General features: G+C 39.5%; 1 protein-coding gene across 1 annotated transcript in view; it reads right to left on the bottom strand.

The window, feature by feature from the left end:
- slc12a5a (solute carrier family 12 member 5a) overlaps positions 1-25,357 on the bottom strand; it is a 102,372-nt gene that overhangs the window by 22,414 nt on the left and 54,601 nt on the right. Inside the window, exons 4-7 of the mRNA XM_039796413.1 lie at positions 13,329-13,475; positions 4,236-4,290; positions 2,962-3,092; positions 263-510 (exon numbers count right to left, since the gene is read on the bottom strand). Of these exons, the coding sequence (XP_039652347.1) occupies positions 263-510; positions 2,962-3,092; positions 4,236-4,290; positions 13,329-13,475 (581 nt within the window). The remainder of the gene's footprint in view (positions 1-262; positions 511-2,961; positions 3,093-4,235; positions 4,291-13,328; positions 13,476-25,357) is intronic.

Genomic DNA, 25,357 nt, shown 5'->3' with positions numbered 1-25,357 from the left:
GAAACATGTCATAGCAGGCGGAGTATTTGAATGAAAACGAAACCCATACTTTGTTAATTTCCGAGCTTTCAAATCAATGCAGATGGCTTTCTCGCATCGAACCAATGTAGTGACATGTTGTCACAAACCTAGCGGATGTTGTGTGCTTGTGTTCCTACATCAGTCGTATATTGCATGTGCCCATGTGTGTTTCTCTGTGTAAAGGTTAATATTTTGCAACTGTGCTTATGTTCTGTTTTCTGTCTCGGTTGTCGCTGCTTACGGGAATTCGGGAGCGTCGATGCCGGTCTTGATGACCCCGGCGTAGACGGCCAGGATGGAGAGAATGACGCAGGCCAGAAACACCAGGGCCAGCTTGTTGACGTACTTCACGCCCACAAACACCACCGTGGCCATGGAGATCAACAGGATGGTGCCGTACACACGCATGTTGTTCAGCAGGGCAGCCTCTGCTTCGGCACCCTCAAGGCCCTCCAGGGGAAAGATGGCCGCTTTGGGTGCTATGTAGATCTGAAGTAGAAGGGTTAAGTTATTATTCCTCCCCCCACCTGTATATAACAAGGGATATCACACCTGCAATGTTCTCATAAAAGTTCCATACAATCGCATTGTTGCTAAAGGGCATCTTGGTGGTAGTTGTTTAGGGAGTGTTACTCTTCCACCTTCCCTCCTCACTCTTCCCTAGCCTCTCTGGGGATGTAAACTGGCAGATTTCAGGCTTTTCACAAGCCTGCTCCTCTAGCTCACTGTTTACTGCTGAATTTAATAAATCTCACCATGGGTAAAAAGGGAAATATAATAAAAGAGAGGTGAGAAAAGTGTGAGGTGAGCAAGGAGGACAACTCTGTGAAGTGTGGAAACGTGATGCTCACATTAACAGTCCTCTACTGGAGCTTGAAGCAGCACATACAATACTGCTCTTCTATTTTAATTCAGCTTAATTAGAGAACTCAAGCATGGTATTAATATTCAAAATTAACTGCCGTTATTACACTTTAACGATCTAAGAATAGTCCCATCATATATAAAACGGTAAACCCCTAATTAGCCTGTCAGTATCTGTCATCAGCTTTAGATGATTCATGCCGAAGCTGTTACATAAGCATGGGAATTTCTCTTTTATTCAAATAATCATTTGGTTTACACTAAAGACAGTTGAATCACTATAAAGAGGAAAATAAAATTGAGAAGAACAAGCAGGGAGTCGGGGCTCATTTTGGTCATTTGGCTGGAGAAAGTGATTTGATGCTAAGAACAGCATTATCACTAGGCAAACAAATCTCCTGCTTCACTGTGAACTGTTCCAGCTTCCTAAAATAGCAACATCAGTTTGTGTTCTAGGCTTGGGTGGAAGGATGAAACATATTCAAATCAGCCTTCTCCAGATCCGCTTCTTACAATTCTGCAGGGATTGTTATTTTACAATGGAAACTAAGCCAGCTTTGACCCAGAAGACAGAATTAACCTCCATGCATGATCAAACTCTGAATATCCATTAGAAGCATCCAGAAGGAGAATAACGGGAGAATACAAATAAAAAAACAACACACACACACTCTGGTATTCTGATAACAGTGGACCAAAGTGATGAGAGCTGTTTCAAGGAATTGTCTTGTTACTCCGCCAGTGTGTTGATAGCTCGCTAATGCAGTATTTACATAATTACCCAATAGCCCATGCAGCATGGGGGACTGCATTGGAAGGAGTAGAGAACAAAAGTCAGAGGAGGAGGTAGTGGAGGAGAGGAATGAAGACTGAGATGAAAGATCCCTGCATTTCATTAACTGATCAGAACTCACGTTGAAGAACACACAGCTCGAGCAAAAATAGCTTCAAAGCGCTTTGAGGAGGAAAATAGACTAAAGGAGAACGTTATTTAAAAAAGACATGTGGCACATACTTTAGTGATGCACTGCTGGGTTCCCTTATTATTGGGAGCACACAGTTCACATTTGCCAATTCGCCATTAATTGTACTGCACTGATGTGTCAGTCTCCGCAGCATTCAAGCTGCACAGCATTCTGCTGTCAGGAATTATCAACAACTCTTCCTGGATTATAGTCTACTTAATTACATTTTGGAAAAATCTATTTATATTATATATTATCTATGGTTTATCATGACAAACGTTAAAGAAAAAGCTTGACATTTTGGGAAGGATGCTTGTTAGCTTTTCTGGCGAGAGTTAAATGAGAAGATTGAAAATAAAATAAAATAAAAGAAAGAAAGAAAGAAAGATTACCCATATTCTCAGTAGACATCAGTGATTGGTTTTTGTGCTGCTGTTTTTTTTTGGCTCCTTGCCTCATATCGAACAATTTCCATTTGGCACCAGTTTTGGACCGAAGCAACGTGGAACCAAATCTTTTATGTATTACCAACATAATTTAATCTGTGAGGTCATATCCAATCATGGCACTTTTGCACTTGATGCTTAACGACATTACCATCCTCTTGAGAGGAGATTTTGTGACAGTGTTATCACTATGACAAAACTTTCAAAGTATAATGTTGCAGAGTTTACTGCAGGAAAGGAAAACGTTACAAAAGACCTTTACTCGCATTAACATGAAGCCACACACTAGGCTGTCAGTGGTCTTTGCTTCTAATTTCTGGTATGATTAAAAACATGGAGATGTTGTCAAATTTCTCATCAATTATTAACCAGCGTCTCAGAATAAATCTGAGGTGAGAAAATACGTATAGAGAAATGCACCATTTTATATCTACAATGCCAAATGTGAATATGTGTTGTCAAGTAATTTGCAGGAGTCCCATGATCATATACACATTCGCTGTCTGATCCGACACACTCATAGCATATTCCTCCTGATCCCACCTCTCTTCCAAGCGACATCTCAACTGTTTCCATTTGAGAGTATTGTGAATGGCAGAAAAATGTGTGAAAACGATAAAACCTCATGATGACAGTAACAGAATGAGAGAGGGGATGTTTCTCACCAGGAGGAGCTCAATGGCCCCCAGGATGTACATCGCTCCAGCGAAGGTTGTCCCCAGATAGAAACAGATCCCCACTGCTCCCCCAAACTCAGGGCCCAGTGAACGGGATATCATGTAGTAGGAGCCTCCAGCTGCACACAAACACAACAATGTTAACAGAAAGGTTTGTATGTTGGTATGTATATCATTTAAATGCAATGAACATGAACTCTTTTAATGTGCAACTGTATAAATCACTCATTGTGCTTTTCATTTTAAGTAAAAGCTCAAGCACAACATTTATGAAATTAACTACCGGTAAGTGAATTTCAATCAATTACATTTTCTCTGTCCATTATTTAAAACACACATAAACTACTTGAATTTAAGTTTGATATTTGAGTGCCACAGTTTTTGGGCTACAAAAAAAATCATCATTAATGTTATTTGGCAATCATTTTTTTTTTTCTTCTTCATATTTTACTCTATAAAATGTAACCAGAGCCCAACATATTGTCACTTGTTGAATTTCTGCAACTACAAGCCAAACCCCGTCCCCCACCCAAAATATTCAATTCATAACAAAGAAAAGCAAGAAACTCCAAATCCGTGAAACTATAACAAGTAAATGTCTGCTATTTTTACTTGAAAATATATGAATTGATTGTAACACCTGTAATTGATTATATTGATTAAGTGTTTGTGTAATTTTACAACTTTGCCTTCTCATATTGTTTTCCAGTACTTGTCATTATGTTATGCTGTTTCTGTGACAAATCTTTTTTTATCGTTGTGTTTTACCACAGTGTGCAAATAAATTAACTGAGCATAAATAAATAGACCTTAATCAGCACTTTGCAGCAGCATAAAGGCTGGTACCAGTTATAACAGAGACAGTTATAATTGGCTTACAGTTTCACACTTCTCCAAAAGCCTGTAATTTGCTCTGACCCCGGCTGTATGCACTTCAACTGGTAAGACGTAGGCCATCATTACTATATAAACTCACATTATAAAATATAGCTATACTGCGTACATTAATGTGTCTGCATACAGATACAAACGCATACATTCACTTTTACATTTCAGGCATTTGGCTGAAGTTTTGTTTTGTGTAAACGATGTGTGATGACAAGTTAAAGTGCACAAGAACCCAGACTAAAGCTTTTAATGTTTCTGGGGATATCAAGCTGCGCTGGATGTAATGTGCCAAAAGCAATCAGTGAAAAGAGAATTTTAGAAGCGGACAGACTCAAACAGTGATGACTGTGTGATGCCAGCGTCTGCTCACCCACCTGGCACTACTCCATTGGTAGCGATGGCACTCATCGAGATGGCAGTCAGCATGGTCTGCACGGAGAGGGAGGGGAAATGACAGAGGAACATGATATCATCATATTTACCAAATCCTGCATATAATGTGAATGTGAAGAGTTGATTGCGGAGTTTCTCATCCTTTCAAAGGTTTGAATTTAATACACTGTTAATTACACCCAAATGTACTGTATGACAAAGTAAAGAACTGGTTTCCATCTGTAAATGTAACAATGTTCATAATTAATATATCTTTACAATAAAAGGAAAACAAGGATTCAAAAATAAAATAAAAAACAAGACTAAGAGTCTACAGCCATGCAGGCAACTATGTTGTACTTTGGCATAGTGGTGCTTTGACCTAAATGCTAATGCCATGAAGCTAACATGCTCACAATGACAATGCTAACATGCTAGCAGGTAATAATGTTTACCAAGTTAGCACAAAGACTGGAAACAGCTAGCCTGGCCCTGTAGCATCTTAATTAAGCTTGTTAGCATGGTAGGATTGGCTAATCAGCACTCAAGACAAAAGTATTGTACAAATTAATCTTTTGAGCTTGAGGAAAATTTAAAGATCAACTTCATGGGGGCTCTAGAGGAAAAAAATCAGAGGATCACTAAAGTCATTAGGATTCGTCATCTAAAAACCTTCAATATCTGTACAACGTGCCAATCCCCCCAGTAGATGGAGAGACATTTCACTAAACAAGTAAAGTCTTTGACCTGCTGGTGGTGCTAAAGGAAAGATCAAGATCAATGAAAATCTATCCAATAGTTGTTGAGATATTTCAGTCAGTGGTGGACCGACCGACCACTTTTTTGTCAGATAAGCCTACCACTTTTAGAAGTTAACTTTCCACATTTTAATTCCCTCCCAGTGCAGTCCACAATATCAGCATCAGGCCTGTTGTATATAACATCAGAATACCCTGTGTTGGAGTTTACGTAAGGACCACCCCAATTTAAAGCAACGCTAAATGCTGAAGCTTGGTTGTTGATTAGATATATAATAATGCCACCGGGCCTGTCAACAACTGTCAGAGCCCATTCAGACAGCCAATTACAACTCTAATGTAACTCCGGTGCTGGGAGAGAGGAGAAAAACACCGGAAGAAATGTAAGGGCATGCTAGGATGGATATCTGCCTGCAACACAAACAGCCTTTACTGCTCTGCAGAGGAAGAGAGAGGGAGAGCGAGACGCATGCAGCGAGTGGAAGAATGGGCCAGAAAAATACAAAATGACAAAGTGAGAAATAGAAAGATAGTGTGTGTGACAGTACAAAGACAGCGTTAAGATTTCATCATTCCTTCAAACGCTATTGTTGAATTTCTGAGTGTCTTTTTACATTGCCTGCACATGAAAGAGAGTGACGGAGCATGAGGAGGAGATGTGAGAGCAGGCTGGTAAAAATCTGTGCCATCTCCTGAAACAGCTGCTACGTATACATTTTCTCCATTTTACTGCTGTAATTATATTATTTGTCTAATTTTATTGTACCATTATTATTGCATTTGTTTCAATGTTTCCAAATACAACCTTTTATAGCCCACAGTTTCTTTATGCAGCTGTTACTGATTCAGCTTCTAAAAGATTGTTTTTTGGGGCTTTTATGGCCTTTAATTGACAGGATAGTCTGAAAGAAAGGGGAGAGAGGGGGGATGACATGCAGCAAAGGGCCGTGGGCCGGATTCGGGGAACACACTCTACTGGTTGAGCTAGCGGTTGTCCCATTACTGATTGGGCTTCAACCCAGTTTATGAAAGCTTTCACATGTGAAAAAATTGTTGATGTATGTATTCAGTGTGAGGTGGGTCTTTCCTGGGTACAATTCATTGTAACATATTTTACATTTACAACAGCAGGACAGAAAACAAAATGTCAACCATGCAGGATCTAGACTTCTCCTCCCCTTTCCGCTTCCCTCCCGACACTATTTTGCAAGGGCACCGTCGCCACATCCTGGGCTTGTATTGATTTCATTTTCATGTATTTCTTTTTTTTTTTTTTTTTTTAAGCTAAACTTCAATACTTTTTTGTTCTGTTGTGAATGTTGTTTAAAGAAAGTTTTAGTTTACAGTTTAGTTGACTGTAAATTACATTTAGGTAATTTACAACATGCCAGTATATGTTACGTAATCACAATTTTTTTTTTGAAACACCCAAATGTTCGATTTGAAAAAAACAACAATTGGCCGACAAATTGTTTAATAGTTTTTAAACTCTTAAATATCAATATCAGTACCGGCCTCCAAAATGTAGTATCACTATTCTGAATTCACTGGTTTAATGGGTTTTACTTTTGATTTCTTCTTCTTCTTTCTACATAAACGTAAGAATACTACGACAATTATTACTATTATTATTAATAACAATGAATAATAACTATTTTTTTCTCGACACTGTATAATATCATTCAGTGGTCATTGTTGTGGTGTTCTTGCACTACGATTCCTGAAGATTAAATCACGACATTTCCTACATTATTAACGCAATTTTTTATTTAGGTAACTTAGACCAGCAAGAAAGACTGGGACTTAATAATGGAAGAAAAGTCTGGTGAGTCCCAGCCGGTTATGTTGGACTATCATTACGTCCGTCTCTGTGAAGACTGTAATGTGGTTAGTGTCACCTGAGGGCCCGGTGGACTGACAATCAGGAGTGAAGAATGAGTGGGACTGGGCTCTGTTCCTCTCTCTAATCTGGTCATAATGAGGCCGAAAGCTCTTCTCCCACCACAGCAGATAAGACAGTAATTGTTTAAGTGTTTTATCTGATGTGGGCAACAGCCACGCAGAGGTAGTGCGTCGCATACTTGACTCATAGAATCACCACACAACTGTACACGACTGTACATGACAGCCACCAATTGGAATGGAACTATTTGATTTAGACATACTAGTACAGTTAAATAGGGGCAGATGTACATTAGAGGTAATATTTGGCTCTGGATTAAATGTATTTCAGTTATGGTATAAAGGCAATGTGATTTTTTCCCCCCAAAAAAGCCTGAAAAAAAAAAAAAAAAGTATATATATATATAGGGGTTTTATCGAATGGTTAATATATATATTTATATATTAACCATTCGATAAAACCCCTGAACGGTGATTGTGCATCGAGTTTGGAGGGTGGTTTCTTGTTTCTTTTTTTTCAGCCTTTTCAAAATCAAACACACAGGAGCAGAAGTGTAAGGAATGGATTAAACAGTGTGTCTATCTCCTCTAATGTAAACTGCAAAGATTAGCATACCCGGTTTACTACTATAGTAGTAAACTCTTCCTCTAAAGTACGTCATAAGCTAACTACATTCTTTTGTGTGGTTGCTATAGTAAGCATTCAAACAAGGTTATGTCCCAACAATTTTTTCTATTTTTTCCTTATCATACTGTGCTGTGTGTGTAAAGCTCATTATCGTCACCCTGCGTTACAAAAACAATGCCGCTTAATTTCAATGTCTTTTACATTGAGCACCAGCTGGTAAGGATGCTGACTTTTTGCCTGGAACACTCTTTAGCTTCAGTCTTTTTTACAATAACGTATGTAGCCTTCAAGTGCACATTTAAGTCCTTTTCACAGGCTTCTAATTTCAAAATGAGTCAGCCGGTATAGTCTGCTAGAAATGAGAAACCTGCTTTTGTCCAACTCTGTGTGAAATTAAGGACACATTGTGTAAAAAAAATCACATAGAATTTCGAGTGGTAAATCTGCCACCGTTATTTTTGTAAACTGCATGTGTGTGTGAGAAATACTTGACAGGCATGAAACCAGTAACTAAAGGGGGTGGGGCTTAGCAAACTGTCCCTTGATCCCTTACTTTAGATCAATTTGGATGGATTTCATCGTAATTGTAGATTTATCCTTTTTTTCTGCCAATGTTAACAGTCTACAAGGCATTTTTTTGTCTGGACCACGACAAGCTCCAGACAGGATACAGTAGCAACTTTGACCTTTCAAAACTCACTTGTCTCTGGTGAGACCGATTATTTAACTTCTGTCCATTTCCAGATGGTCTGTCATTTTCTTGACATGCAGCTAGCAGATGAGCTTTTGTTTTTCAATTGAATTCTATTTCGTCACTTTACCTTTACTGATAGAAGTGTCCTACTTTTATTCCACATGACCCCTCTGGGCGTCACTGCAGACAGGGACATTAATAAATGGCATCAATCAGCTGCTGTCACAAACACAGAGGATCGCTCTCTGACCGTCCTGCAAAGTTTGCACTGATCTCAGAAGGTCACGCTCTAATTTGCTGCAAATGTAAATGAACTCGATGCAAATGTGAATTAACTTGACGTGTAGATTAAATTCTCTAAAATTTAAGGCTAACATTTTTCAGTTTTTGTCTCTTATTTTTTCCCTGGTCAGATGATGGATGGTCTTTATCCTTGACGTCCACTTCCGGGATTACTCCGGTGCCGCTGGAAATTCAGCCGAATGCATGCGTTTCCTTCCACTTTCTTTGTGTTGGAATTTTAAACTCTGGTGGATTTATGAGGACTATGGTTGACTGTTCCTCAGATCTCTGCATGGTCAATTGAGACAGCTAGCTAGACTATCTTTCAAATCTGAGTTTTCTCTCGCACAACTATTTTACAGCGTCTCCGTGCGGAGCTTAGCACCGCCCATTACGATTGTGATTGTTTTTTCTCCCATCCCGGATTGCTATGTGGACTAGCCAGACCCTCCTCCGCTCCGCAGCGTGTGGATGGTCTGGCAAAACCAGACTAGATGATGCATGGCCAAAAATCCCAACTACTTTACCTGATGACCTCATGTCTGAATCAGCCCCTGATTGGTGGACTGGCACTGGAGGCAGCAGTGCTGTTGCAGTCTGCTGTAGTGAGCAGGACGGGCAGCATCTTTTTTTCCCACTGACCCAGAGCCTGTGGCCTGTTTTATTGTCCCACTTTCAGGCAGTGCAGGTAATGTAAAACTGTAATGGTTCGAGAGTTTCTTAGATAAAGAATATGCCCTACTCTGGTTTGCCAACACAATTTTTCTCTATAAAGCCTGGAGTCAGTGCCTGTATGTCCAAACTCAACATGCACCCACAAGCCCTCTGGCCTCCAAGCGTGCCAGTAGAAAAATTCAGTTTATGCCGCCTCGCCATCTGTCTTGTTCACATGAGGTTCAACAGGAGACATATTAGATAATATTACATATTAGACTAAAGGGACGATTTCCTTCTCAGGCAGTGTGAATGCTAGCGAAACCTGAAGAATTGCTAAGCTGCCATGATTACGTCTGAGCCTGAGGAATGTATCTGGCGAAGAAGCTAATTTTCATTTTTAAGAAAAGCCTGCTGATATACCCGTGACGCTGACTGCAAAGGACACTTTAGGTCTCTTTCTTCCCAAAGCTACAGTCAAACTCTGATTTGGCCTTTAGTCGACCCCAGACTTGAGCGGAAATTGGTTTTGACAGGAACGGAGTTTCTGCGCTGCCCTGAGAGCGTGCTTCATTAACATGCTTCATTACACAAATGCACAATAGTTTTGTCAAGTACAACTTCATCCATTCACACACAATGGTACAGTAGAAGTCTATTTTCAGTGAGCTGTTTATAACTTGAAATCCCTTTGGACGGTATTGCAGAAGGCAACAGTGTCAGGGGAAGGAGATGAAGGTGAGTTTTTACTTCGATGGATGGAGACTAAGCACAAGAGGACAAGATGCAGCTGTGTGAGCGAGGTGGAGGAGAGTGGTGGCAAAGCAGGAAAAAAATTGGATGGTGAAAAGAGAGGGAGAGGAGAAGAAAGAGGAAATAATGAGACAGTAAAATAAAAAAAGGATAGGAGAAATTGAGATGAGAGCAAAAAATGAAAGAAATGAAGGGAGAATAGCATCCTTAGCATTTAAATGAGTCAGGACACAGAGGGCAGACCACCCTTCCCCTTGCAGCATTTGGATTCGAGACGTGCAAGTAATGAGGAAGGCCAAACAACAGATGACTTTCCATCTAGAATATTAAACCTCATTTTATCTTGGTGTCAAGCCTGCATTCATTATCTGGGCTAAAAATACACACATGCCGCGCTATGTTTGCATACATGGGCTCGGAGATATACTGACTTTTAAAATGGTTGTGTGTATTATTTTATAGTTAATGGTATATAATGTGTCAGCTGTTCCACATGGAGGCACATTCCTTATTTTATGACTCCCAGGACGTGCGTGGTGGTCGACGGCTCGTTAAAATGTTCTGTCAAAATGTTGCGTGACGGAAGAATAACGATGTAAGTGTTCGACAGTTGCAGATATGTGCTGCTGTGATCGAACATATGATGAAAAGTGCTCTGTCAGTGATATCCCATCATGCAGTCATGTGAATAAAACATGGGGTCACGTTGTATATAATCCAGCTTCACAGCATGTGTGATTCCTCCCCGCTTCAAGTTCTCTGGATTTCACTAAGGTGGGGATCGCTGCATACATGTAAAAAAGCACACACACACACACACACACACACACACACACACACACACACACACACACACACACACACACACACACACACACACACACACACAACCCTGGAGGGCTGGGTGGTTATGTGTTATGTAAGGAGCTCAGGAGGAGAGAGGTGGGGGTTTCTCACACACCGTTCACGCTCAGGCTTATTGCCCCGGGGCTGTGAAATGAGCTTGGTGTGACTGAAAAGAAATAAGTGTGTGTGTGAAAATGATAGAAATAGTGAGAGAAATTGAGAGAGAAAAGGAGTAAGGAACAGAATGTATGTTAAAGAGGTTACATATTCCCCAGTATATGACGTGTGCAAGGCAAGCAAGAGGCATTTAGTATAGTACAGTATCTGCATTTGTGTGTGTTCGCATGTGTGAGTCTGAACTAGCTTTGATCTTAGAGCATTTTTACTAACACTGCACAATTTCTGACTCTGTAAAAATCTCTGACGTTCAGTATAACACCGAGCACCATATTTTTTTCCAGAAGCTTCCACAGAATATTCTTACATTCACCAATAAAACACAATTTAATAAGCAGCCTTTTTACAGTTTTTTTTTTTATATCTAGCCTATATTTTAGAGGAAATGATAAACATATTTCCCCCAACAATTACATGTTATATCAGTTTTTAAATGAGTACAACCATCAAGCAAAAGAAATAAGGAAAAAAAGAGACTGCTTTCCCCCAGTACATGGTTTTAAAGCCCTCTCTACACTGTCACAGAGAAACATGATTGGGAAGCATATTGCCTGTGTGTGTGTGCAGGCAACTTTGCTATGGTTGGGATTTGAGGGGGCTGTTCTATAAATACACTCTGTGCTAGAGGAGAATCTAGGCTGCACAAACACACAGACATGCCAACATACAGTCCTGTCACAAGATTGTATGCGCTGCGTCTATAATAATACAACTAGAGCAATGAAAGTGTGGCATCGTCCTTCTTTTTGCATTTCTCAAAGGGAACATTGTTTGGTACAACGTACCTACTGTCATGTGACGATGGCAGTTACAGCAACATTACACTCCACCAATGGGCAGTGTGATCAAATGGGCTAAATTAAGATACAATTTGAAACTTCCTCGCTTGAAATGCTGCTTTAATAAGGCTTTGTCGGGTTTGAAGCAGGGTCAATATTTCCACTTTAGCAAGTTAAAATAGTTATTATTTCCCAAAGGCAATAAAACGTATGCTATTGTGTACGCCAAGAGGCTACAGTGCTACTCACATGTTTGTCCACCTACCAGGCAGTGATGAAGGACATTATGTATAAATCTATGTGTAGAATGAAAGGTAGAAAAAGGGATGACTAGTCCTGTACTTCAGAGTGGTAATTCACTTATTAGCATGTGAGCATTTGAGAAGATGTTAAATGCATGTTTTCCCATTATATGTGTGTATGTATGGATGTTTCAAATGTGATATTTGAGTTTTATATATATATATATATATATATATGTGTGTGTGAGTTTGAGGTTTGATTTTTTTTTTTTTAAGGTTAAGTCCGATTCTGTCAAAAGACCAAAACCAACAATTCATTCTAACAAGTATTTACAGTATTGCCATAGACATTAAAAACACATCACTGAGCCACGCTGTTGCTCTGATTGACGTGTTCCTTCATTACCATGAAAATGGGGCGGGCACTGAAGTTTATTTCGAGTCGATCCCACATACACCATTCTGCTGTTGTAAATACTCGCTAGCAGCTGAATGTAGTCCCGAACAAATGCACAATTTACTCCTGTTGGGTAGGTTTTGCTGAAAACCATAATGCCCATCTGAAATTACTCAGCCTATATAAAAAAATACAATATAGTACATAATTGGGACCAGTTTTTCAAGATTTAGGTCTTTAGTGGGAGTGGGAAAGCAATGGGTCAATATAAATTCTAATCTAACAAAGACTTAACAGAGGGGTCGAAGCTGACCTTTCCTACTGAGCAGACTAATGTTAAGAGTCTGCATTTAGAGACTCTTAAAGAGAATTTATGACGCCTTGCACTGGTCTGTAGGGCAGTTAAATCTGAGCTTCAGACAGCAAGAACCTGGACAAAATCATTAGGGAGGCAAGCTGTGTGCTATGGTGTTTTTTGGACTCCAGATAGGAGGTGGGAGAGAAGAGAAATATATTAATTTTGACCATTTCATGATATAGCAAGGTGTTTTGTTAATCAATTATGCATTTGTTTATGGATACAATATGTTTCTGAATCAGAATCAGAAAGGGTTTTATTGCCAAGTACGTTTTTTAACACATACAAGGAATTTGTTTTGTTTTGTGTCACTGACTAATCCAGTGAATTAAATACCTCACAAATCAAGGCACTTCATCACATTCATGCAAAAGTCATATAAAAAATACTGCATTGCCCACAATAGGCCAGCCAGCCACAGATACAATATTAAAGTAATAGCTGTGGTATAAATGGTTGACAAATTGATAAGATATAATAGTGCATCTATAATACATCTGGTACCTTTTACTAATGCACAGCTCATATCTGTACACAATCTGCTGCCATGCATGCTATAATATGCTGTTCTTCAGTTTGAGTGTGCTGCAACAGAAGGGCTAAAATAAAAGTAGGTAACACTCACTGTGGTACAGCACATGAAGACTATGAAGAAGGTCCCAATGACACCTCCGATTCCCACCAACCAGGTCATCCTGAGGAAGAGGATCACTCCGAAGATGTTCTGGATGCACGGCAGGTAGACGCCCATCAGAGTGCCGAGCGCGGGGGCCTGAAGTAGGACGAGAGAGGAAGTTATTGTAATACAAACACTAACTTGTCATTGACCGATGAAGTTAATTAATAAGCGTTATTTGGAACATAATTGATAAGTGGTCATTTCCCAAACAGGATTCATCAGTTGGCCTGCACTGTGACACAATTTTGATGATGAAGATTAAGTTCCAGTAACACTTTATATGGCAGTGTATAGTATAATTTTGAATCTCAGATCTACAGAAGGTGAATGTTTAGCTACTGTAAGTATCTCTTCCTTATTTGCAATAAGTCTGACACACCAGATGTGCAGGACCCACTGAATGACTCCTGCTTCACTTTGGGTGTCTGTGTGAATCATTGAAAGTCAACATAGCAGCCGTGCATGCTGGGACACAGTGTGCAAATTAGTCTTGGTGTCTTTTTTGTCCAAGGGTCATGCGAAAAAGGAAAACACACTACAGATGGTCATTCTGCCATTAAGGCAAACAGACATTTACTTGTAGGACAGATTATTACTTTCAAAGGCCCACTTTGTAATTCTAATATGGTGCTTTAGGTTGAAATAGCTGCTGTTGCGACATAACTGTCTCTGTTTATTTTTATATATTGTTGATGTGTTTTCCATTATGCCAATGTTAACGAACTCTTTCTTTCTTTTACTCTTCCTTGTAACTGTTGTAGCTTAACATGCATTTTAAACTTTAATGTTTGCTAGTTATTTAAGTATTTCAAAGTTAACAGGCTCAATTCATCCGCCCAATTGCACCTTTTAGTAGTTTTTTTTTAATTTAAGGATTTCCTTTGTTGATTTCCAATTCCAGTACAATAATTACTTTGAGTCTAAGAAACAAAGAAAACTTGGATATCAGGAGGCAGCCAGGGGACCAATCTGTTCAGTGGATGGATGGATTATTATTTTACTTCTTTACAGGCTCCTTTATTGCAGTGGATTAGTTCTGGTTGGTTTTGCTGCAGTGCTGTCCCTGGTGTGGATCAGTGGACAAAGAGAGAGCTGCTCTGTACGTCCTTATACAGCACGGAAATCGGATTCAAGGTTGTTCCATTGAAGGCAGTTACTGACACACAGAGAATGACGATGTATTTTGTTGTACGTCAGATTGATAAATAGGAGATTTCTTTTCCCGAAGGTTTTTAGGATGTTCTTAATGTGTGTGTGTGTGTGTGTGTGTGTGTGTGTACCTATTTTTTGTGTATGAATGTGTCCTGTGTGTGTTTGTGTGTGTGTGTCTGCACCAACGTGATGGCATGTATTAAATCTGAAGGACACATCAGTTGACCCTGTACATAATAGAGAAATATTAATTCCTGCTCAAGGACAGCTTGGCCAATGATAGGTAATTATGCTGATATCCAGCCATGACCTATTTTACCAAGTGGGAGCGCAGACCTTAACTGTCACAACAATACATCGCGGATAACACATGGACGAACATTCTCTGCTGCATCTCTATGCTTAAATTCAGACAAACAGGATGGAAATGGGTCTGATTAGCTATTGTTCATGTCAGTAAAGATACAGACAAGGATTTGTCACAAAAAGGTGCATATTCCTCAGATTGGAAGCAAAATGGGTGATAATAATTCATCTCACACTTGAAGGTTTAGTGAATCTGAGTTATTTACTAGAGTTGTTTGCTAGATTGTTTTAGTTCTGCCTGTATTTTTTAGAATGGGATCATACATACTGTTGAACTACTAAATCATACATTTTGAGATTTAGTTGTGTCTTTAAAGGGATTCATTACAAATCCAACATACACAAACTTCAAATAAATGGGTTAAAAAAAACAACTGAGGTGTTATTCCTAAATCAAATAACCTTTCACCGAACAGAAATACATGATGTTATTGATGCAAAACACCCCAAAACAGGCCCAGCCAGTCCTATCCTAATTTAGAGCCAGCAATTTAAGTAACAACAGCAGCAGCAGTTTATAACTATGTATATGAGCTAGATGCGCCATATAAGCAAGAAAGTAATAGCTGCTTTTCTTTTTCCATGGCACTGTATGTGCCTGTTTTGGGTTTTAAATCTGCACACTGTCAGAGTTTTTTTGATGTTACATCGCGGCAATTTTATGAGACATATTAGCAACATTTTCCAAGTTTGTTCACAAGAGAGCATTTTTTTGTTGTCCTGCTTGTGGTCACAATTCTTTAACAACCACATTAAAAAGGTTTTATGTTTTAATTATGTGTTTATGTGAAAAAAGACAATTGAACAATATTTCATTTAACTCTCAAATCTCAATCGACATTGATCTCAAAGCCCAGTATCAGTTGGGCTGTAATCTTTTATCTTCTGTCTTCAGCTCCAACATTGCAAAAGTTTTTTGAACACTGCTTGGTTGTCAGTGATGGCCACTAATATATTCTTCAAAAGTTGTTATTAAATGTGCTGTAACAGGATGTACACTACAAGATGGAGGATTAAAAAAAAAGTCCTGCACTGGGAAGAGACGGCAGATGCTGAATTCATAAACCAGACTTTTAATCAAATCATGTGATTTGTTTGGAGAGGCAAGTCCAAACAGGTCTTGCAAATATAATTATCTTTTTAATTTCCTTCAGATAAACAACAGAGCAAGAGCTCACACTCGGAACTGTAATTGGCAAGCTCATCACACAGGAAACCCTTGATCTGGTTGTGAAGAAACGCAAAAAACATGTTGAATCTCATCATATCATATCACACATCATATGTCCTATAAGAAGATATCTTATATCATATGTGTTATGTGCACATACACTGCATCACATATTGTTTCACACCATTATGTGATGGTCCATTAACCCAATGTGACATACAGTCAGTGGTGGAAGAAGTACTCCGATCATTTACTGAAAGTAGTTTATTTTGCTATTGGCATAAAATATACTCAAAGTACCAGTCCAGTATCAGTCGTAGCGGCAGTGCAGTGGAGGGTCACCGGTTTAAGTCTTGCACAGACCAAAGTAGATTGTGGACTGGTAGCTGGGGAGGTGCCAGTTCCCCTTTTAGGCACTGCCGAGATTGCCCCTGAGCAAGGCACCAAACCCCCAACTGCTTGGAGCACTGACCTTACTACATTTACACTCCAAGGCTTCTATTATGTGGACGTGCCGACAGTTTTGTTGTCATTACTTAGAATTCCTTTAAGCTTTAAGTACAATAGTTAAATAAATGTACTTAGTTACTTTCCACCAGTAGCATGGTATGTATGCAGGCAACTTATCATTTACATGTATTGTGCACCAGAATGAAACACTGTGATAAAAAATAAACTATATTATATTATCCTCATTTTAGTATCTAAACATAACGAGCGAAAGAAAGTACTGCACAGTGTACTGTTGTACTTAAAGGTGCCCTGTGGAGTTTTTATGTAAAGAAAGTTTCTGTTTAAGTTTACCATGTGTGAGTCCTCGTATCAGGGATGGAAATTAGCTTAACCTACCAGCCACGGTGGCGGGTAAATAAATGTAGCATACCACCACGTCCGCCATTACTAAATTGTCATGAAGTCGTAATTAAACGACTCAGCCATGAAAACCGCGGGTAATATGACAGCTACAGTAGCTTGGAAGTTAGTGGTATGGACAGTGAATATGCTGAATTTACAGTTTAGAACTGAGACAAGAAGCAAAGGTTAGCGAACGCTGCAGCCCCGCTGACTCCCCGCTGACTCCCCGCTGCAGGAGACGTTGTATTCCCCCGACACACTGTATTGACGTTACTGTTTAAAATGTTTATCAGGTTTACTTAGTGTGGATGCATACCGCTCAAAACCAACATCAAATCGTAGTAATTTTCCCTCAGCATTTTGTTTTCTTTCTAAACTGTTAAACCACCTGTTTCACGTAACATTGTTTCTAAGTTACCGTCTATGTGCTGGAGTGGTGTTTAGCTAGCAAATAAGCCCACTGACGGCAACGTTATTGTTCATATTTTGGCACAATGTTAAGTAATGACAGTAGTAGTGGTCATAGTGAGTTAAAATGTGGTCTGAAATGCACAAATTGCAAAATGTTATGTATCTGGACTTGTTCATTAACGTTAGCTCTGTGTGATATCTGTAACGTTAAAGCTGAACAAACTCACAGTAGTAAAACAGATTTTATTCTGATCCAAAGACTGTAAATCCTAGTGGGAACACTGTATGTGTGTGCTAAGAGAGAAAGATAATGTAAGTATTTTCCTTAAGACCTTATGAAATAAACATGATTGAGTATTATAGATCTTGTTGTATTATTTTTTACATGCACTTATACAATTGCCGGTTAAAAAAGAATGTGGCTGGTTAAAAAGTTGAGTGGCTGGTAGATTTTGGAATCCAACAGCCACAGTGGCAGGTGAACAAAAGTTAATTTCCATCCCTGCCTCGTATGCATGTATGAGGTAAAATACAACTGGGACCTACACAGAAAAACATTCCTCCATAGTGCTACTTATGGTCAAAAACTCCACAGGGAACCTTTAAAGGTCCCATGGCATGTTCATGTTCATGGCAATTTCACATTATGAGGTTTTTTAACATTAATGTGATTTCCCCCAGCCTGCCTATGGTCCCCCAGTGGCTAGAAATGGTGATAGGTGTAAACCGAGCCCTGGGTATCCTGCTCTGCCTTTGAGAAAATGAAAGCTCAGATGGGCCGATCTGGAATCTTGCTCCTTATGAGGTCATAAGGAGCAAGGTTACCTCCCCTTTCTCTGTTTTGCCCGCCCAGACAATTTGGCCCGCCCATGAGAAAGAGAGAGACATCATGGCTTGCAAACAAGCAAAGTGGCAGTTGGTCAAGGCCACACCCCCACCCTCCACCTTGCCCCCCCCCTCTCCTCCTCAATTGCATTTAAAGCTACAGACACAGAAATGGCACATACTAAGGAAAGCTCATTGTGGGACTGGCTGTAGTGGCTGTAATTCTGCACCAAGGCTGAATTTTGGGAAAGAGACTTCAGATACAGTATTAGGGAACCACTAAGGTCTATATAAAAGCATCCAAAGGGCACCATGTCATGGGACCTTTAACAAGAAACTGAGCTTTGATGTGAATGCTAAGGTGGTGTGCAAGAAACGGTAACAAAGACTATATTTTCTGTATAGGTTGAATGTTTTCAATGTTGACTGAAAGGTGATAGGTGTTATTTTACAGATCCATCATAGAATCAGCTCTGACCTTCTCAGGTATTTGTTGGTACGGCAATTTGAATGTGGGAAACGATGATTGACTGGGCAACATTGTCAAGGTTTGAGAGAAAAATCATTGGTGAGCAGCAACTTTCTTTGTCAGACATTTTTTTAGTTGAAACGCTAAATCCATCTTCTCAAAACTAGAACATCTTTTAAAAGAATTAGACATCCTCCCCTTTAAGACACGTTTCGTTGGTTTCACAGACAGTTAATAATTTGATATTATCCCTATTATTATTGTTGCACTTTACTCTTATAACATGCCATTTGATATCTATATTTGTCTCATTGAGCCAAAATGTTACCTACAACCTTGCCTCTTCTACAACCTAATCCTCGCAGCAGGGAATCTCTGAACCTTCAGCCTCATTGAGCTTTAATCAAAGATCCACATCGTGGCCTCCACAGGTTGCTGTAGGGAGCAGCTGAAAACAAACCTCGTCCATCTCTGTCATCTCCCCCACTATATGATAATGAGTTGCACAGTTTGTCTGTTGTCTAAGCTAATGCAAATAAGATTGTGACTCACTGTGAGTGTGCCCTTCAGTGTGACGGGTAGAGGATTTTTCATCATCTGCTTGTCGAGAGTCTTAATAAAGTTTAACTTTTTTTTTTAATGAATACTGAAATCCTGAATGGGCGCTAACCTTTAAAACTACATTTGTATTATGTAAGCAATGTGTACATTTAGTGGAATAGTTGGCTCTCTGTGCACCAATGGTACCATTACATGTGAAGACGTCGTTTAGGCTGCTGGTCCAGTATCACTTTCTAGTATTTCCTGCATTAATACAAAACCCACAAGAAGACATATGCTAAAAACAAAGTCTGCATATTTCAAATATTCAGTCAGAAAGACGGGACATATTAACAAATGCTTACAGTTAATAATTAGAAGGACAATGTTTTTTGTTTTTGTTTTAAACAATCACAAACTATTAAGATAAAAAAGACTACATGTATAATTTCCAAACACACTGTCATATCTTTTCACCTCCAAATTATTTTCTTTTCATGACTCTCCCACCCAGTAGCAGTGTAATTAAATAGACTGAGTTTCCATTGACGGGTTCTTCAGGGACTTCATGTGTAATGTACATTAGCAGTCAGGTGTTGCAGGAAGAAAGGTAACCCTGCCATCAGCACTTTGTTGTTAGACCCAGAACTGCTGCTGCTGCAGAAAGTGGTCTGAGGTCAGTTTGTAATAACAGGTAAGTTATTAGAAGGGAAATCTGTGAACATTTACATACAACAGCAGACACAACGCCCTGAAGAGGATGAAGGCTCTGTAAGTCCTTTCAAGGTGGCTGATTCTAATAAAAGAAAAAAAAAAGGATTTCTAATGACTTTGTTTTGTGGTGTTTGAAGCCAAAAAGGTGAACCCATATTTCGCAGTCTCTTTTAATAGGAACAAAATCATTTGCAGTATTCAGTTCAAACAGATCAAAAATAAAGTTTGAGATATAGTTCCAGCCAGGATGCCAACTTCCTAGTTTGTTGATTTTTATCAAAAAAATAGATAAGAAAAAAAAGTATGGCTTTGTAAATTTAAACAGCATTTTGAGGTTAGACTGCGAAACCAAAACAGATAACATCTTGGCAGAATAGTTTGTCAAAAAAGCTTTAAGAGTACTGTAAAAAATGAAGTGAGATATTTTTTTCGTCTAATGTTTTTCATACATATCTGTAGACTCAGAGGAAGGCAGGTTTAAAAGCATGGACCGACCGAAAATAATGATTACAGATTTTACTAATCTGACCTAAAAGGTGTATGAATACTGCACAGTATTACAACACAAAGGTGTTTATGCCCTATAACACTCCACAGGAGAGTAACATAACCAAAATAGGCAATAACCCTCTCCAGACTGCAAGATGTCATTTTCCCCACCTGCTCCCCCAAACAATGGAAAACCACAATCAAGCAGACCTTGTATGTTGGCTCGTTGTATGAGTGTCTGTGGCAGCTGAGTGATAAATTATAATCCCCATTGAACAATGGGCGGGCTTTGAAAAACAGTGTGTGACTGCTAGAAATCCTTGGTGTTACATAAGATGTACCGACGCAGATAATGGAAACTGAGAGGGCTTACACTGAGTCTGAGAACCTGAACATGATAAAACACCTCTGTGGGTTTGGTTAACAGCCACCAAAACAAAAAAATCTGGTGAACTAATGGATGCTTCTAATGACTTTATATTGAGAAATCTCCTGAAACAGATGAAACGCTTGTGTATGCATTGAATCAATGACCCTGTTGGGGGGGGGGTTGGACATTTATTGAAAGTGCCACTTTTCTATTTTCATTCAATTGGTGTTTCATTTGTGGACGGGGATTGCAGTCCTGACCTGCGTCTGCTCCAATAGATGCATACACACAGGCACACACGCACACCCACGGAATGGGTGTCTATTCAATGGGCTTGGAGCCAGCAGAGTGATGATTTCCCCGGAGAGCAGGCCACCGCGAGCAAAGGCAGCACTGACTGCTGCAGAGCCACAGGTTGGCCAGTGTGGCACCACTGAACTAGGAAGGAACAGCTGCCCACCGACCCCCCTGGGAAGTGTAGTCAACCCACCGAATGGATGGCTCAGGTGTGTTAGACGCACAACAGGACCTTTCAATACATCTGCCGTGGCGTGTACTTCAGATCCAATGCCTCCTGCTGCCCTACCACTTACCACTAGCCTCTCACCAGGCTGGACCTCGCTCTCTCTCTCTCTCTCTCTCTCTCTCTCTCTCTCTCTCTCTCTCTCTCTCTCTCTCTCTTTCTGCTTCTCTCCAGCCTCCATCAGGAGCACTTTATTCACATGATCCACTGAGCAATAACCAAACACAATGTTATTGCATTCTTCATTCTGACGCTGCCTTTATCAGTAAAACAACAGCACTGATTATTTGTTTATTTTTTATTTTTTTAATCCACACGCGACCACTTGCGGTTATGAGAGTAATTACTGTCCTCTCAAAGTAGCAAATGTGACGTTGTTGTAATGTCGCAGCACCTATTAGGAAGGAGGTTGTAGTGGATGGTTGGGTCGACATGTGACTGACATAAGGTAAGGTTAGAGAAAGATTGTGTTAATGGTAAATACGATAAGAAAAGAAAAATGATGGCTTTGCAATTTCAAATACTGCATTGACCTTAGACTGGTGAATTTGAAATATAACTTCTTGTCCAATGTTTTTACAAGTTGCTTTCTACAATATATGTGTGCATGGAAACCACGGTGTAGTTCAGTTTAGGTAAAGATCGTGATTATGCTAAATAAATTATGGTCTGGTTAAGGCCTTTATACACTGGAAACATTTCTTTTGTACAATAATTCACACGTCAATATATTTATATTATTAATATATTATAACGTTGTTTTTGTCATGAGTACTTTCACAAAGAACGAGAATATTACTTGGCAATATACAAACGTAATCTTTTTCCTAGACATATGCTACACTCTATATACAGTCTATGGCTACTCTGCGTAACTGTTTCCCAGAGACCTCATGTCCCCACAGCCTTATTTTGACCCTCCTATAGAAATCTCCTGAATTGATGAAGCTAACAAAGGGAGGACCTTCTCTCTAGTCGACGTCAGAGTTTGGAGATGAGAAGAGTTAATAAGGGAAGGTGAAAGCAAATTCACATCCTTGGTTAGCTGCAGGGGAAGGAAAATGAAAGAGGGCAGAGGAGTAGGGGGAGGAAAGTGGGGAGACTACATACATCTGAAAGGAGTTTCAGGAGATAAAAGGAAACTTCCAGCCCCCCCGGGCTCTGGGACACCCTGCCAACCTGCTTAGGCTGGCAAAACCAGTGTCATCTTTTACTGTAAATCACTTCTTACAGGAATTCTTCTATGCTCGGCAGCTTACTGCACGTGGTTGAATGTTTATTAATTCCTTACTGGAGCTGCACCTGACTTTGTAGGCCAGCTGATTAGGTTCTATAAAAAAACATCATCCAATTGTCCCTACTTTCTAGAATAGATCAATAGAATTCCACCAATACATAGTTAATTCATTGTCATTGTCATTATGTCACACATTCTTGTTGGATGTTTTTCTGATCTGATTGGGTAAGAACTTAGAAGAGAGGAGAAAAGGATAGAAGAGAGGCATGAAAAGGAAAGATAAGAGGAGGAAACAAAAGAAAAGCAGACAAGAGGAAAGAAAGGGAGAAGGTAGGTAAGGAGAGTTGGAGGAAGTGGGGATAGAAAGGAAAAAAGAAAACAAGAGAGGAGAGGCAGCAGCAGAGGGGAGAGGAGGAGGAAGGAGATGAGAGGAGGGAATTGGAATAGAAGGAAGAGGAGGAAACAAGGAAGGAGACGAAGAAACGAGCAAGGAGAGGAGCACACTTTCAGTTGTATTTTTGTGGAGGCAGAGAGAGGCATGAAGTGGAGCGGGTTAGGTGGAGGGAGAGGGGGGTGAGGCTAATGACAGTAGGGGAGGCAGACTGGGAGCTTGTAACGCCATCTCCACGCTCTGCTGGCCAAACAGGAGCTGATAGGGCAAATGTGTTTCTACTCAGGTGTGCTGAATTATTAAATAGACAGTCAGAGGAGAGGCCAGCCAACATCAGCCCCCTGACCGGCTGTGGATGACCCAGCGGTGTGTGTGTGTGTGTGTGTATGTGTGTAAAAGTGTTATCCACTAGTTATCTGTAAAACACTGACTGCTGTAGCTTAACGTGCTCTATGGTGCTGAAGGCTCACCTCAAAATAGCGTATCTGTACATATACACTAGAATATTCTAGGTTAAAAGACTCCACAAAGCCTCATATGTTCCCACCAGTTGTGAAACCTCTATTTAGCCGCACTATCAGGCTAAAAGTCTCCTTATCCAATAAAGCACATGTGCGGCCGCTGAAATTCAGGTCAGCAGCAACCTGGCTTGGATGAAAGCAGAACAGGTGAGTGGAAAATGGTTTCTACACTGTAAAAACCTGCCTACAAATGACCCAAAAAGTGTTGAATCTAGAGAAATGTGATAGTGTCAAATAAAAGAATCTGCCAATCAAGTAAGCAAAAAATATTTCTTGGAAATCAAGCCACTAAAACATCTTAAAACTAACTATGAAAAAAGTCTTCAGAAATTCAGGACAACAGCTCCTAAAGCCGGATTATTTGCTTTGTAATTCAGCCCAATCAAGTTTGAAAATAAAATGCAAATGGTGCTTGACGTGATTTTTATCATGGATTAGAAAGAAAAAAATAAGTTTTAAGAGCCTGAAATAAGATATTATGAATTTCTTGCATTGTCCTTTTTTCAGTGTAGCAGAGTTGAAACCCTTACTCAATAATCCATGAGTTGATGGATAAAAAAACAAACAGCAACATTTTTGAAAATCGATTAATAGTTTCGGTTATTTTTTTAAGCAGAAATGCCAGAATAGAGCTGTGTCCAGCTTCGAGGATTTTCTGCTTTTCTTTATCATGTATGACTGTGTATTGAATATCTTAAGTTCAGTTGATTAAAAAAATAATCAACAGATTAATCAATGATGAAAATAATAGTTAACTGCAGAAGAACAAAAACCTCCACTTAGCTTGTTAGCCTGGTGTCTTCACTAATAGACAAAATGTGAGGTGTGAAATCTCAGTTTAGCTCCGCTGTGAACTCATATGCACGCTGCTGTAATATAACATGAATTGACATTAATCAGGGCACATCCTTCAGAGGGCTGCCTATGTGAACAGTGATATGATGCACCGGGCTAATGAGAGAGGGCGGAAGCGAAAAGGGGAGGGTGAGAGTAAAGATAAGAGCAGGGGTCATAAAACAACTACGAGGGAAACATTTATATGAGAGAACATTAATGTGTAAAAAAAAAAAAAAGGATAGAGATGTTCCTGTAATTCTCTACAAGAGCAATCGTCTAGAAAATTACTTGAATAAAGGAAAAGAGTGTTACGTTCAGTCGATGCACAAGAATTTATGGAGCAAATACTATAGGCCAAGTTAGAAGTTTGTAATTTTAATACACACAGATTTTAGTTCCGCACCCGTGTCGAAGCAATAACTAAATCAGCCTTTTATCATCTAAAACAAATTAGAATTAGAATTAGAGGTCTCACGTCCAGACAAGATTTAGAGAAGCAAATTTTCATCTCCAGCCACATGCACTACTAAAAAGGTGCTCTCTAAAAAGAGATTGAATTGAAAGGGATATATAACTATGTTGACCAACTAATCGCTGATTTTATTTGTCTGCTGTTTGGTGCTTTGTAGTTGTAGTGTAGAGGGTGTTTTAGAGGTTTTTGCTGAAACCAGAGGAGAGTGGTAACAGTTATCTAAAACAGTGAAGTTGCAGTCCAGAAACCAAAACAACGAGCTGAAAGATGCTAGAAATGCTCCAAAGACGTTAAAGGGAACTGTAGAGTCGGTTGATAATTCCCTGTGGGTTTTTCACAAGTCATTTGATCCACTTTTAATATAACAGATATGGATTCTTTAAATTGTCTTGTAATACATTTCTTTGCCTTAAGTAAAACACTTGAATTGCCCCTGTGTTTGAAAGGTGCTATACAAATAAACTTTTGTGTAATTTCTAATGAGTGAGGTCAAGGAAGAGAAAATTGCCGGCAGATCAGCTGTGAATGGTTTCTATTTTAACCTGCGCGACCTCCAGACTGCTCCCTCATGTCACATGCCAACCAAATCTCTAATCTTGGCTTTAACACTGCGACAAAGAAAGCCCGCTGCT

Source organism: Perca fluviatilis, chromosome 4, assembly GCF_010015445.1.
Source record: "Perca fluviatilis chromosome 4, GENO_Pfluv_1.0, whole genome shotgun sequence".
In the NCBI taxonomy this organism is placed as follows: domain Eukaryota; kingdom Metazoa; phylum Chordata; class Actinopteri; order Perciformes; family Percidae; genus Perca; species Perca fluviatilis.
This window is presented reverse-complemented; position numbering and strand designations above follow the sequence as displayed.